Genomic DNA, 13,789 nt, shown 5'->3' on the forward strand with positions numbered 1-13,789 from the left:
TTCATTGCTGCTGCTTGATTCACTTCTGCAGATTTGTTTGGCGCTATTCTTTGCAATGCATTTCAGATTTCTTCGATTGCGCTGTTATTTTTTTCAAAATTTGGGAAAAAAAGATCGAATATATTTAGCAAACAAACAAAACAACTTGTACCACAATAAAGTCACGCAAAAAGTTTGAACATCTAGCTTTGTGGGAAGTGTTGGAAGCTGTTGTAAACAAAACAAACAGCGTTTTGCCAAATCGACATATGTAACTTCCGCTCATCTCTATGTAGAGGATTTCTAATGTAGACTTGGCTGTTGAAGCAGTATGGAAGACTTCTTCTCCGCACCTAAACACAGGACTAGGACGACTGATGAGCGCTGGCAGGAAAGACGGGACTATGTAGGGGGAATACGGGGCTTCCAAAGTACTTAAGCTGTTGCGTCCTGGGATGAGCGAATTCAACGGTCAATAATCTTGAGTGTCCATGTAGGCGAGCGTTTCTGCAATGTCCAGGAGCGATAACCATTGACGGAGTACTGGGTTCGGGCATCCAATAACTATTGGCACGAGTATCCTCGAATTCTCGGAAGAGAAGCCACGAAGAAGCATCAAGCTTCAAGGTCGACGCCAACTTTCTACGAAATGAAATTCAACGAGTTCACGTCTACGCCCAGCTAAACGGGCGGAATCGCCTGTTTTTTGGTTAGCTTATTCATTGTATGGCCAATGGAAGAGACAGTGTTTCTAAAATGTAACTACGGAGACTTATAGGGCTCAAGCTCAGTAGCATGAGACCCCTCGAGCTGGGTCTCAGGGCCGGCATGCTACTCGGTAATCGGAGGGGCTTCGCGGACAACGTATGAAAAACCAAGGAACTTTCACATTTTTAAACATAATTTATTTGAAATCTCCTAGTGTGGCGTGTGGGTGTGGGTGTACAGAGCTGTGTGTGGCGTGTAAGCGAGACTATTTGGACTAGGCCTAGGCACTGCACTGTACTCACTCTTGCTGCAGACTATCGCCTCGTCGCTTTGGCCCCCACGGCTGCTCCTGCACTACCGTGGGGCCGGAATTTCGCCGCCGGGGCAGCTCGGGAGTGCAATGGCGGGTTTGTCGGGCCGGTACTTGGCCGACGGGACCAGCGGGCGTTGCTGGCTGGTGTTGGGCGATCAGGCGTCATCCTTCTTTGGCGTAATCGGCACGGCCCAGGACGATACCGGAATGACCGTGCCGAGAAGGGTCCCTCCTTGGCGGTTAAGGCCAACGGCCTGAGGGAATCGTCCTGAAGGGGACGATGGCGAATCCTTAGCTATTAGGCTCGGAAGCCATATTGACTTCCGAGCCGCCGTGTGTGGACCGTGAGTGGAAACGAGGTCCTATAGAAAAGGAAATTCAAGGATTCCGTCAGAGTGGTCATCTGGCAAATACCAGTCCTATTTACCTGAACGGAGGCGGTGGCAATTCCCTACAAGGGGGGGGGGGGGTGTTCAAAAAGCACTTCCTACCGCACTTTCACTACTGGTCTTAACACACGGACGCCTGGTTATTTTCTGACCAATCTTCAACTTTATGAAGATGGCTGCGCCCATGAGCACTCATAATCTTTCCCATTTACGATTACCATTTAGCATCTGCCATATTGGCACCTTTTATGCGAGCTCTCAATCTCCCTTTTGAAACTCGCTGGCTCAGCGGGATGGGGATCTTCAGGGTCGTTTATGGAATTTCATTAACCCAATACTCAGGCAGAGGATGATTCATCCGAGCAGGAGCCAAATTTAAGAAGGCTCTTCACAGAAAGGCTGGTATTTACAGAACAGGCACACATATAATAAGGGGGAGGGGCGACTAACTACAACTGCGATCCAAGCAAGACGAGGTTTGACGGTTCTGTTGTGAACCCGGTGAAACGAAGCAACGGAATATTAATGAAAGGTCTTATAAACCCAGGGCTGCTCTTTCTTTCTACTGTTAGGCTACACCTGAGGCAATTTCGATCTAACAATATATTCGTGACGTCACAATTTAGGGTGTCTTACTTGCATGCTTTGTAGGATTTTCTCACGGATCCGGTGTGGTGGATGGCGTTCGTAGGGGGGGGGGGGGGGGGGTTGGTCCTGGTGTTCGGCCTTTCGAAGGTGGCCGGAATCTCGACAGGCGATGGCGGTCGAGCTGTAGGCGCAAGCTACTCTGCGTGGTCGAATACAATGGCGCAATGGCACCGGGGCACAAACTATTCACCTGCCATATCGTCGGGATCAGGGTTGCCGGAGTCACGTTCACTCACTCGATCTTCTCCGGGAACCGCCCACGCACTGCCCTATCGGCGATCTTGATAAAAGATAGGAAAGAAAAACGTCCCTTGACGTGGACCTGAACACCGTTTGTTAACACCCTGCAACGTCACACCTAACCTCAAACTATTACTGTTCACTGTATTTACCTTTTTCTTATAATCGTTATAATCTCGTTTCACTCGTTTGTTGTAATCGTTTGTTTGTAGTACTTTTTCCCTGCATGTTACTACTATTTAATTATATAACATTAGTTTTAAGTTCCATTTTAGACACTAACACTACTAACCGTACTAACAGATTTTTATCGAACAAATTTGCATCTAACGTTTACTAACATTTTTACACGTAACTTTTAACAAATCCTACATTTAAGAAAAGAAACAACACCAAATTTTTAGAAACTTCACCAATAAAGAAACATACAGTTTTAACATTTTTACATTTACTATTTACACGCGCGCGCACTACAACTTCTTACGAGGATCACAATTTGTACAAAAAGAGAAATTTTTGCATCCAGTATGCTTCTTTTATAGAACGCCATTGAGCATAAGAATCCGAAATGGACTCTATGTTCTGGCGTTTCATGCTTGACCATCCTGTTGTACGCAGCACCATCTGTGGGCGAGCAAGGCATCAACAGGGCTGTGTAAGTGTTTTGCCCAAGCTCAAACTGCTCGAACTCTCTCGCATCTTGTCTGACCTGGCATGGCATCAATGAGAAACACGCACTCACTCGCGACTTGTCAACCAGTGAGTGTGATTGTTCTGGTTTGCATTTGGTTTGCATTTTGGAAAGGTCATAATTAGGAAAAAAACTACTTGAGGTGTGTAGTGAATATAGTAATTGATTGGAAAATGTTAAGCGTGCTTTTAGACAGTACTAGAATGGCTGTCCGGCATTGATGGTTTCGATGATACGATTGCGATGTATGCGTGCGCTTATTTTGCTTCGGATAACCTCGTGATGAATGAAAGAGGGTAACACACGATAGAAGAGAGCAAAGAGATGCTTGACTGACTGCCAAGCTTATGCTCAAGTTGAATGATGGAGTGTGCGTGCATGGTTTGGATGGGCACAGAGATTGAATGGGAGAAGTGGCAAAGAGTGACGGTAATATAATAGAAATGTATGTGAGAGTGAAACGGCCATAGATTTCGAGTCAGGCGGGAACGAAAAAATGTTTGACTGTTTGCTCATTATGTTGGTGATTTTTGCGATGGACAGACGCGAGTGAAAACTTCTCAGATTTTGAATTCAGACGCGTGTGAGATTCTTTGATTTAGAATTCGGACGAAATAAAAAAAATAGTTCATGAGTATACTACATGGCGCAGTCGGTAGGATAATAATTTGGATTGGATTTGGATTGAATTGGATTTGGATCGGATTCAATTGGATATGGATTAGTTTGGGATTTGGATTGGATTGGAATTGGCTCAGATTTCGATTGAATTTGGATTGAATTGAGTTTGAATTGGGATTGGATTGGATTTAATTTGGATTTGGATTAGGTTTGGATTGGATTTGGATTGGATTTGGATTTGGATTGGATTTGGATTGGATTTGGATTGGATTTGGATTGGATTTGGATTGGATTTGGATTGGATTTGGATTGGATTTGGATTGGATTTGGATTGGATTTGGATTGGATTTGGATTGGATTTGGATTGGATTTGGATTGGATTTGGATTGGATTTGGATTGGATTTGGATTGGATTTGGATTGGATTTGGATTGGATTTGGATTGGATTTGGATTGGATTTGGATTGGATTTGGATTGGATTTGGATTGGATTTGGATTGGATTTGGATTGGATTTGGATTGGATTTGGATTGGATTTGGATTGGATTTGGATTGGATTTGGATTGGATTTGGATTGGATTTGGATTGGATTTGGATTGGATTTGGATTGGATTTGGATTGGATTTGGATTGGATTTGGATTGGATTTGGATTGGATTTGGATTGGATTTGGATTGGATTTGGATTGGATTTGGATTGGATTTGGATTGGATTTGGATTGGATTTGGATTGGATTTGGATTGGATTTGGATTGGATTTGGATTGGATTTGGATTGGATTTGGATTGGATTTGGATTGGATTTGGATTGGATTTGGATTGGATTTGGATTGGATTTGGATTGGATTTGGATTGGATTTGGATTGGATTTGCATTGGATTTGGATTGGATTTGGATTGGATTTGGATTGGACTTGGATTGGATTTGGATTGGATTTGGATTGGATTTGGATTGGATTCGGATTGGATTTGGATTGGATTTGGATTGGATTTGGATTGGATTTGGATTGGATTTGGATTGGATTTGGATTGGATTTGGATTGGATTTGGATTGGATTTGGATTGGATTTGGATTGGATTTGGATTGGATTTGGATTGGATTTGGATTGGATTTGGATTGGATTTGGATTGGATTTGGATTGGATTTGGATTGGATTTGGATTGGATTTGGATTGGATTTGGATTGGATTTGGATTGGATTTGGATTGGATTTGGATTGGATTTGGATTGGATTTGGATTGGATTTGGATTGGATTTGGATTGGATTTGGATTGGATTTGGATTGGATTTGGATTGGATTTGGATTGGATTTGGATTGGATTTGGATTGGATTTGGATTGGATTTGGATTGGATTTGGATTGGATTTGGATTGGATTTGGATTGGATTTGGATTGGATTTGGATTGGATTTGGATTGGATTTGGATTGGATTTGGATTGGATTTGGATTGGATTTGGATTGGATTTGGATTGGATTTGGATTGGATTTGGATTGGATTTGGATTGGATTTGGATTGGATTTGGATTGGATTTGGATTGGATTTGGATTGGATTTGGATCTGATTTGGATTGGATTTGGATTGGATTTGGATTGGATTTGGATTGGATTTGGATTGGATTTGGATTGGATTTGGATTGGATTTGGATTGGATTTGGATTGGATTTTAAATTGGATTTGGATTGGACTTGGATTGGATTTGGATTGGATTTGGATTGGATTCGGATTGGATTTGGATTGGATTTGGATTGGATTTGGATTGGATTTGGATTGGATTTGGATTGGATTTGGATTGGATTTGGATTGGATTTGGATTGGATTTGGATTGGATTTGGATTGGATTTGGATTGGATTTGGATTGGATTTGGATTGGATTTGGATTGGATTTGGATTGGATTTGGATTGGATTTGGATTGGATTTGGATTGGATTTGGATTGGATTTGGATTGGATTTGGATTGGATTTGGATTGGATTTGGATTGGATTTGGATTGGATTTGGATTGGATTTGGATTGGATTTGGATTGGATTTGGATTGGATTTGGATTGGATTTGGATTGGATTTGGATTGGATTTGGATTGGATTTGGATTGGATTTGGATTGGATTTGGATTGGATTTGGATTGGATTTGGATTGGATTTGGATTGGATTTGGATTGGATTTGGATTGGATTTGGATTGGATTTGGGTAGGATTTGGATTGCAACAGAATTGGATTTGGATTGAATTTGGATCAGATTATATTTGGATTGGATTTGAATTGGATTTGGATTGGATTTGGATTGAATTGGATTTGGATCGGATTCGATTGGATTTGGATTAGTTTGGGATTTGGATTGGATTGGAATTGGCTCAGATTTCGATTGGATTTGGATTAAATTGAGTTTGAATTGGGATTGGATTCTATTTGGATTGGATTTGAATTGTAATGGTATTTGGATTGGATTAGAATTGAATTTGGATTGGATTGGATTGGATTTGGATCGGACTCGATTTGATTGGATCTGGATTGAATTTAGATTGGATTTGGTTTGGATTTGAATTGGATTTTGATTGAATTTGGATTAGAATGGATTTGGATTGGATTTTTATTAGATTTGGATTGTATTTTGATAAGATTAGCGGATTTCGAATCCGCTTTAAGAGTTCTTAGATTTGCTTTTTTAATTGGATTCGATCGAATTGTATCCGGGTTGGATTAAAATTGCATTTGTATGGGATTTGGATTGGATATGTATTAGATTTGGATAAGATTTGTATTGGATTTGGAATTGATTCAGTTGGATTTGAAACCGATTTGGATTGAATTTAAATTGGATTTGGATCGGATTGGGTTAAATTTTGATTGGATTTGTATTAAATTTGAATTCGATTGGATTGGATTTGAATTGAATTGGGATCTGGTTCGGATTTAAATTGGACTGGATTTGGATTAAATTCGGTTTGGAGTTAGGTTGTATTGGATTGGAATGGATTAGAATTGGATTTGGATTGAATACGGATTGGATTGTATTTGGTTTGAATTCGGATTAGATTCATATTGAATTGTGATTGGATTTGAAGTGAGATTTGTATTTGCTTTGAAGTCGATTTAGATTTATTTTGCGTTGGATTTGCATTAAATTCGATTAGATGTGAATTTTTGCATTTGCATTTGTTTTGGATTGTATTTGGATTTGATTGGGGTTGGACAGGACTTGGAAGGGATGTGCAGTGGAATTAGATTGGATTTGGATTTAATTGAATTTGGAATGGTTTCGAATTTGCTTCAAGAAGATTTAGATTTGGTTTGGATTTTTAATGGATTTGTATTGGGTTTGGATTGGATTTGAATTAGATTCGGGTTGGATTTTGATTGAATTTGGATTTAATTTGTATTGGATTTTGATTAGATTCAGATTGGATTTAGGTTGGAATCGAATTGGATTTGCTTTGGTGTCAATTAAGTTTAACTTTGGATTAGATTTGTACTGAATTTAGATTGAATTTGAAATAATTTCAAATAAGATGTGGGTTTGGAGTGAAATTAGATTGGATTTTGGTAACATTGGTTTTGCTATGAAATCGATTAAGATTGCTTTGTATTGAATTTGGATAAGACTTGAATTACATTGTGTTCGTATTGAATTTGAATTGGATATAGATTCGCTTTGGAATTGATTGAATTTGTCTCTTTGGAATTTGTTCGTTTTGGAATTGATTGAATTTGTTACTTACATCAAGTGAGAGTAGAGAAGGGGAAGGATGTAGTGAATATAGTAATTGATTGGAAAATGTTGAGCGTGCTTTTAGACAGTACTAGAATGGCTGTCCGGCATTGATGGTTTCGATGATACGATTGCGATGTATGCGTGCGCTTATTTTGCTTCGGATAACCTCGTGATGAATGGAAGAGGGTAACACACGATAGAAGAGAGCAAAGAGATGCTTGACTGACTGCCAAGCTTATGCTCAAGTTGAATGATGGAGTGTGCGTGCATGGTTTGGATGGGCACAGAGATTGAATGGGAGAAGTGGCAAAGAGTGACGGTAATATAATAGAAATGTATGTGAGAGTGAAACGGCCATAGATTTCGAATCTGGCGGGAACGAAAAAATGTTTGACTGTTTGCTCATTCTGTTGGTGATTTTTGCGACGGACAGACGCGAGTGAAAACTTCTCAGATTTTGAATTCAGACGCGTGTGAGATTCTTTGATTTAGAATTCGGACGAAATAAAAAAAATAGTTCAGGAGTATACTACAAGGTGGAGCCTTCAAGTTAAAATTGGAACCGAACGGTTACACTTTAGCATCATTGTCTTGTTGACAGCGGTACGGTTTCTCGCTATAGGGTGGGGCCTACTGTATTATATATTAAAAACGTGAATTTTCCACAAAACAAACACTCATACAATTGAAAATCTAAACATTGGAACCAACCGGTTACAAAAACGTGCAATTTTAATTAGCTTCGTGCATTCATCACACATCCAATGCCATTTGGGCATATCGGATGCAGACTGTAATATGCGTCCGCTCGTATCTCTCGCTGGCCAGCCCTGTCGTCCTCCTTAGTCACGGTTAGTCGATGACTAAGGAGCTTTATTTTTAAGTCAAAAAAGATTTTTTTTTTCAAAATAACCATGTAAAATGGTTAATGTGATTATAACCACCACCCACGTGGTGCACATTTTCAAAAAAAAATCACTTCACTTCACGACCACCCCCTCAGGAAGCAAAATTTGATAGAACGTTATTTTTGACCATTTTGGGTGTTCAGTGTTAACGCCCTGACCGTACCAGATTGAGTGTAAATGGGATTTGACAAAAGTCGGTACCCACGACCACCCCCTCAGGAAGCAAAATTTGATAAAACGTTATTTTTGACCATTTTGGGTGTTCAGTGTTAACGCCCTGACCGTACCAGATTGAGTGTAAATGGGATTTGACAAAAGTCGGTACCCACGACCACCCCCTCAGGAGGCAAAATTTAATAAAACGTTATTTTTGACCATTTTGGGTGTTCAGTGTTAACGCCCTGACCGTACCAGATTGAGTGTAAATGGGATTTGACAAAAGTCGGTACCCACGACCACCCCCTCAGGAAGCAAAATTTGATAAAACGTTATTTGAGAGCATTTTGGGCAATTCAAATTGACAAAAAAATTTGATCAGCCCTGTCGTCCTCCTTAGTCACGGTTAGTCGATGACTAAGGAGCTTTATTTTTAAGTCAAAAAAGATTTTTTTTTCAAAATAACCATGTAAAATGGTTAATGTGATTATAACCACCACCCACGTGGTGCACATTTTCAAAAAAAAAAAATCACTTCACTTCACGACCACCCCCTCAGGAAGCAAAATTTGATAGAACGTTATTTTTGACCATTTTGGGTGTTCAGTGTTAACGCCCTGACCGTACCAGATTGAGTGTAAATGGGATTTGACAAAAGTCGGTACCCACGACCACCCCCTCAGGAAGCAAAATTTGATAAAACGTTATTTTTGACCATTTTGGGTGTTCAGTGTTAACGCCCTGACCGTACCAGATTGAGTGTAAATGGGATTTGACAAAAGTCGGTACCCACGACCACCCCCTCAGGAGGCAAAATTTAATAAAACGTTATTTTTGACCATTTTGGGTGTTCAGTGTTAACGCCCTGACCGTACCAGATTGAGTGTAAATGGGATTTGACAAAAGTCGGTACCCACGACCACCCCCTCAGGAAGCAAAATTTGATAAAACGTTATTTTTGACCATTTTGGGTGTTCAGTGTTAACGCCCTGACCGTACCAGATTGAGTGTAAATGGGATTTGACAAAAGTCGGTACCCACGACCACCCCCTCAGGAAGCAAAATTTGATAGAACGTTATTTTTGACCATTTTGGGTGTTCAGTGTTAACGCCCTGACCGTACCAGATTGAGTGTAAATGGGATTTGACAAAAGTCGGTACCCACGACCACCCCCTCAGGAAGCAAAATTTGATAGAACGTTATTTTTGACCATTTTGGGTGTTCAGTGTTAACGCCCTGACCGTACCAGATTGAGTGTAAATGGGATTTGACAAAAGTCGGTACCCACGACCACCCCCTCAGGAAGCAAAATTTGATAAAACGTTATTTGAGAGCATTTTGGGCAATTCAAATTGACAAAAAAATTTGATCAGCCCTGTCGTCCTCCTTAGTCACGGTTAGTCGATGACTAAAGAGCTTTATTTTTAAGTCAAAAAAGATTTTTTTTTCAAAATAACCATGTAAAATGGTTAATGTGATTATAACCACCACCCACGTGGTGCACATTTTCAAAAAAAAATCACTTCACTTCACGACCACCCCCTCAGGAAGCAAAATTTGATAGAACGTTATTTTTGACCATTTTGGGTGTTCAGTGTTAACGCCCTGACCGTACCAGATTGAGTGTAAATGGGATTTGACAAAAGTCGGTACCCACGACCACCCCCTCAGGAAGCAAAATTTGATAGAACGTTATTTTTGACCATTTTGGGTGTTCAGTGTTAACGCCCTGACCGTACCAGATTGAGTGTAAATGGGATTTGACAAAAGTCGGTACCCACGACCACCCCCTCAGGAAGCAAAATTTGATAAAACGTTATTTTTGACCATTTTGGGTGTTCAGTGTTAACGCCCTGACCGTACCAGATTGAGTGTAAATGGGATTTGACAAAAGTCGGTACCCACGACCACCCCCTCAGGAAGCAAAATTTGATAAAACGTTATTTTTGACCATTTTGGGTGTTCAGTGTTAACGCCCTGACCGTACCAGATTGAGTGTAAATGGGATTTGACAAAAGTCGGTACCCACGACCACCCCCTCAGGAGGCAAAATTTAATAAAACGTTATTTTTGACCATTTTGGGTGTTCAGTGTTAACGCCCTGACCGTACCAGATTGAGTGTAAATGGGATTTGACAAAAGTCGGTACCCACGACCACCCCCTCAGGAAGCAAAATTTGATAAAACGTTATTTGAGAGCATTTTGGGCAATTCAAATTGACAAAAAAATTTGATCAGCCCTGTCGTCCTCCTTAGTCACGGTTAGTCGATGACTAAAGAGCTTTATTTTTAAGTCAAAAAAGATTTTTTTTTCAAAATAACCATGTAAAATGGTTAATGTGATTATAACCACCACCCACGTGGTGCACATTTTCAAAAAAAAATCACTTCACTTCACGACCACCCCCTCAGGAAGCAAAATTTGATAGAACGTTATTTTTGACCATTTTGGGTGTTCAGTGTTAACGCCCTGACCGTACCAGATTGAGTGTAAATGGGATTTGACAAAAGTCGGTACCCACGACCACCCCCTCAGGAAGCAAAATTTGATAAAACGTTATTTGAGAGCATTTTGGGCAATTCAAATTGACAAAAAAATTTGATCAGCCCTGTCGTCCTCCTTAGTCACGGTTAGTCGATGACTAAGGAGCTTTATTTTTAAGTCAAAAAAGATTTTTTTTTTCAAAATAACCATGTAAAATGGTTAATGTGATTATAACCACCACCCACGTGGTGCACATTTTCAAAAAAAAATCACTTCACTTCACGACCACCCCCTCAGGAAGCAAAATTTGATAGAACGTTATTTTTGACCATTTTGGGTGTTCAGTGTTAACGCCCTGACCGTACCAGATTGAGTGTAAATGGGATTTGACAAAAGTCGGTACCCACGACCACCCCCTCAGGAAGCAAAATTTGATAAAACGTTATTTTTGACCATTTTGGGTGTTCAGTGTTAACGCCCTGACCGTACCAGATTGAGTGTAAATGGGATTTGACAAAAGTCGGTACCCACGACCACCCCCTCAGGAGGCAAAATTTAATAAAACGTTATTTTTGACCATTTTGGGTGTTCAGTGTTAACGCCCTGACCGTACCAGATTGAGTGTAAATGGGATTTGACAAAAGTCGGTACCCACGACCACCCCCTCAGGAAGCAAAATTTGATAAAACGTTATTTTTGACCATTTTGGGTGTTCAGTGTTAACGCCCTGACCGTACCAGATTGAGTGTAAATGGGATTTGACAAAAGTCGGTACCCACGACCACCCCCTCAGGAAGCAAAATTTGATAGAACGTTATTTTTGACCATTTTGGGTGTTCAGTGTTAACGCCCTGACCGTACCAGATTGAGTGTAAATGGGATTTGACAAAAGTCGGTACCCACGACCACCCCCTCAGGAAGCAAAATTTGATAAAACGTTATTTTTGACCATTTTGGGTGTTCAGTGTTAACGCCCTGACCGTACCAGATTGAGTGTAAATGGGATTTGACAAAAGTCGGTACCCACGACCACCCCCTCAGGAAGCAAAATTTGATAAAACGTTATTTTTGACCATTTTGGGTGTTCAGTGTTAACGCCCTGACCGTACCAGATTGAGTGTAAATGGGATTTGACAAAAGTCGGTACCCACGACCACCCCCTCAGGAGGCAAAATTTAATAAAACGTTATTTTTGACCATTTTGGGTGTTCAGTGTTAACGCCCTGACCGTACCAGATTGAGTGTAAATGGGATTTGACAAAAGTCGGTACCCACGACCACCCCCTCAGGAAGCAAAATTTGATAAAACGTTATTTTTGACCATTTTGGGTGTTCAGTGTTAACGCCCTGACCGTACCAGATTGAGTGTAAATGGGATTTGACAAAAGTCGGTACCCACGACCACCCCCTCAGGAAGCAAAATTTGATAGAACGTTATTTTTGACCATTTTGGGTGTTCAGTGTTAACGCCCTGACCGTACCAGATTGAGTGTAAATGGGATTTGACAAAAGTCGGTACCCACGACCACCCCCTCAGGAAGCAAAATTTGATAAAACGTTATTTTTGACCATTTTGGGTGTTCAGTGTTAACGCCCAGACCGTACCAGATTGAGTGTAAATGGGATTTGACAAAAGTCGGTACCCACGACCACCCCCTCAGGAAGCAAAATTTGATAGAACGTTATTTTTGACCATTTTGGGTGTTCAGTGTTAACGCCCTGACCGTACCAGATTGAGTGTAAATGGGATTTGACAAAAGTCGGTACCCACGACCACCCCCTCAGGAAGCAAAATTTGATAAAACGTTATTTGAGAGCATTTTGGGCAATTCAAATTGACAAAAAAATTTGACGCTGGCTAACTATCTGTCAAAACCATCCAAGGTGTTTCATGACATCAGGTATACACCCCTTGAGATCAAGGTTTATCAATGCTTGTCTAATACACTACAATCCCTCCTTTGAAATAAAAATGCAAATTAGTTTACAAAGTTTGGTTTTATTGCGATAGTCTTCATCTTCAATCTATGAACATCAATATGGCACGTAGTCTTGATATTTCATCGGTGCATTTCGCGTTCGCTTCATTGCTGATGATCTGCGTGAAGTTGTAGGCTGATCTGTTGAGTCTTGCGATTCTGCTTCAGGTTCAGCTTCACACTGGGTTATCGTAGGCCTAGGATCTGGAACATCTGGCGAATCCATAACATCGTCTGGATTATCTTGAACGGGTTCGGGTTCTGCAATCCTTTTCAGATGAGCTGCGCTGCGTCTGTATTGTTTACCGGTGAGCTTCGACTGGATAACAGTATCCGTTCCTTCTTTACGCTTAACAACAAACTCCTCGTTAGCAAAATCCGTATCCAATTTGTTTGCCTTGCGCATCCGTTTAGCGAGCACGGTATCACCTAGCTGTATCTCACTTTCCTTAGCATGCCGTCTTTTATCGCTGTACTCTTTCCCCTTTTCTTTGATGGCAGCATCTCTATCACGAACTCCATCATCTTCCAAAAAATTCGAAATTGTTAGGAGCTTGCTTTTAAGTTGGCGACCAAACATTAACTCTCCTGGAGCTTTACCCGTGGTTGGATGCTTCGAAGAATGATATGTTAGTAGGTACAGTCGTAATTCATTCCTCCAATCTTTTCCGAGCTCCTGTGAAATGCGTAATCGCTTCAAGATCGAGCGATTTTGGCGTTCAACCTCTCCGTTGGATTGAGGCCAGTACGGGATGGTATTCAGCAGCTTAATGCCATTAGTTGAGCAGAACTCCCGAAATTCTTCACATTCCGAGCTTATCTGCGGTGCATTGTCAGCTTTCAAGAAAGAGGGAATCCCGTACCGACTGAACATGATCATCAACTCTCGTGTAACATCTTTCGTGGTTGTTGTTTGCATTTCAACGACCTCCATATAGCGACTATAGCAATCAACTACGACTAACAGATG

The 13,789-nt window shown here is 40.8% G+C and overlaps 1 protein-coding gene across 1 annotated transcript; it reads right to left on the bottom strand.

Annotated features, from left to right (window-relative positions):
• Positions 1 to 12,874: 12,874 nt before the first annotated feature.
• LOC134286502 (uncharacterized protein K02A2.6-like) lies at positions 12,875 to 13,753 on the bottom strand. Its single transcript, XM_062848122.1, has one exon. It carries the CDS (start codon positions 13,751 to 13,753, stop codon positions 12,875 to 12,877), a length of 879 nt encoding a protein of 292 aa, XP_062704106.1.
• Between the last annotated feature and the right edge of the window lie 36 nt (positions 13,754 to 13,789).

This window comes from Aedes albopictus, chromosome 2, assembly GCF_035046485.1.
Source record: "Aedes albopictus strain Foshan chromosome 2, AalbF5, whole genome shotgun sequence".
In the NCBI taxonomy this organism is placed as follows: domain Eukaryota; kingdom Metazoa; phylum Arthropoda; class Insecta; order Diptera; family Culicidae; genus Aedes; species Aedes albopictus.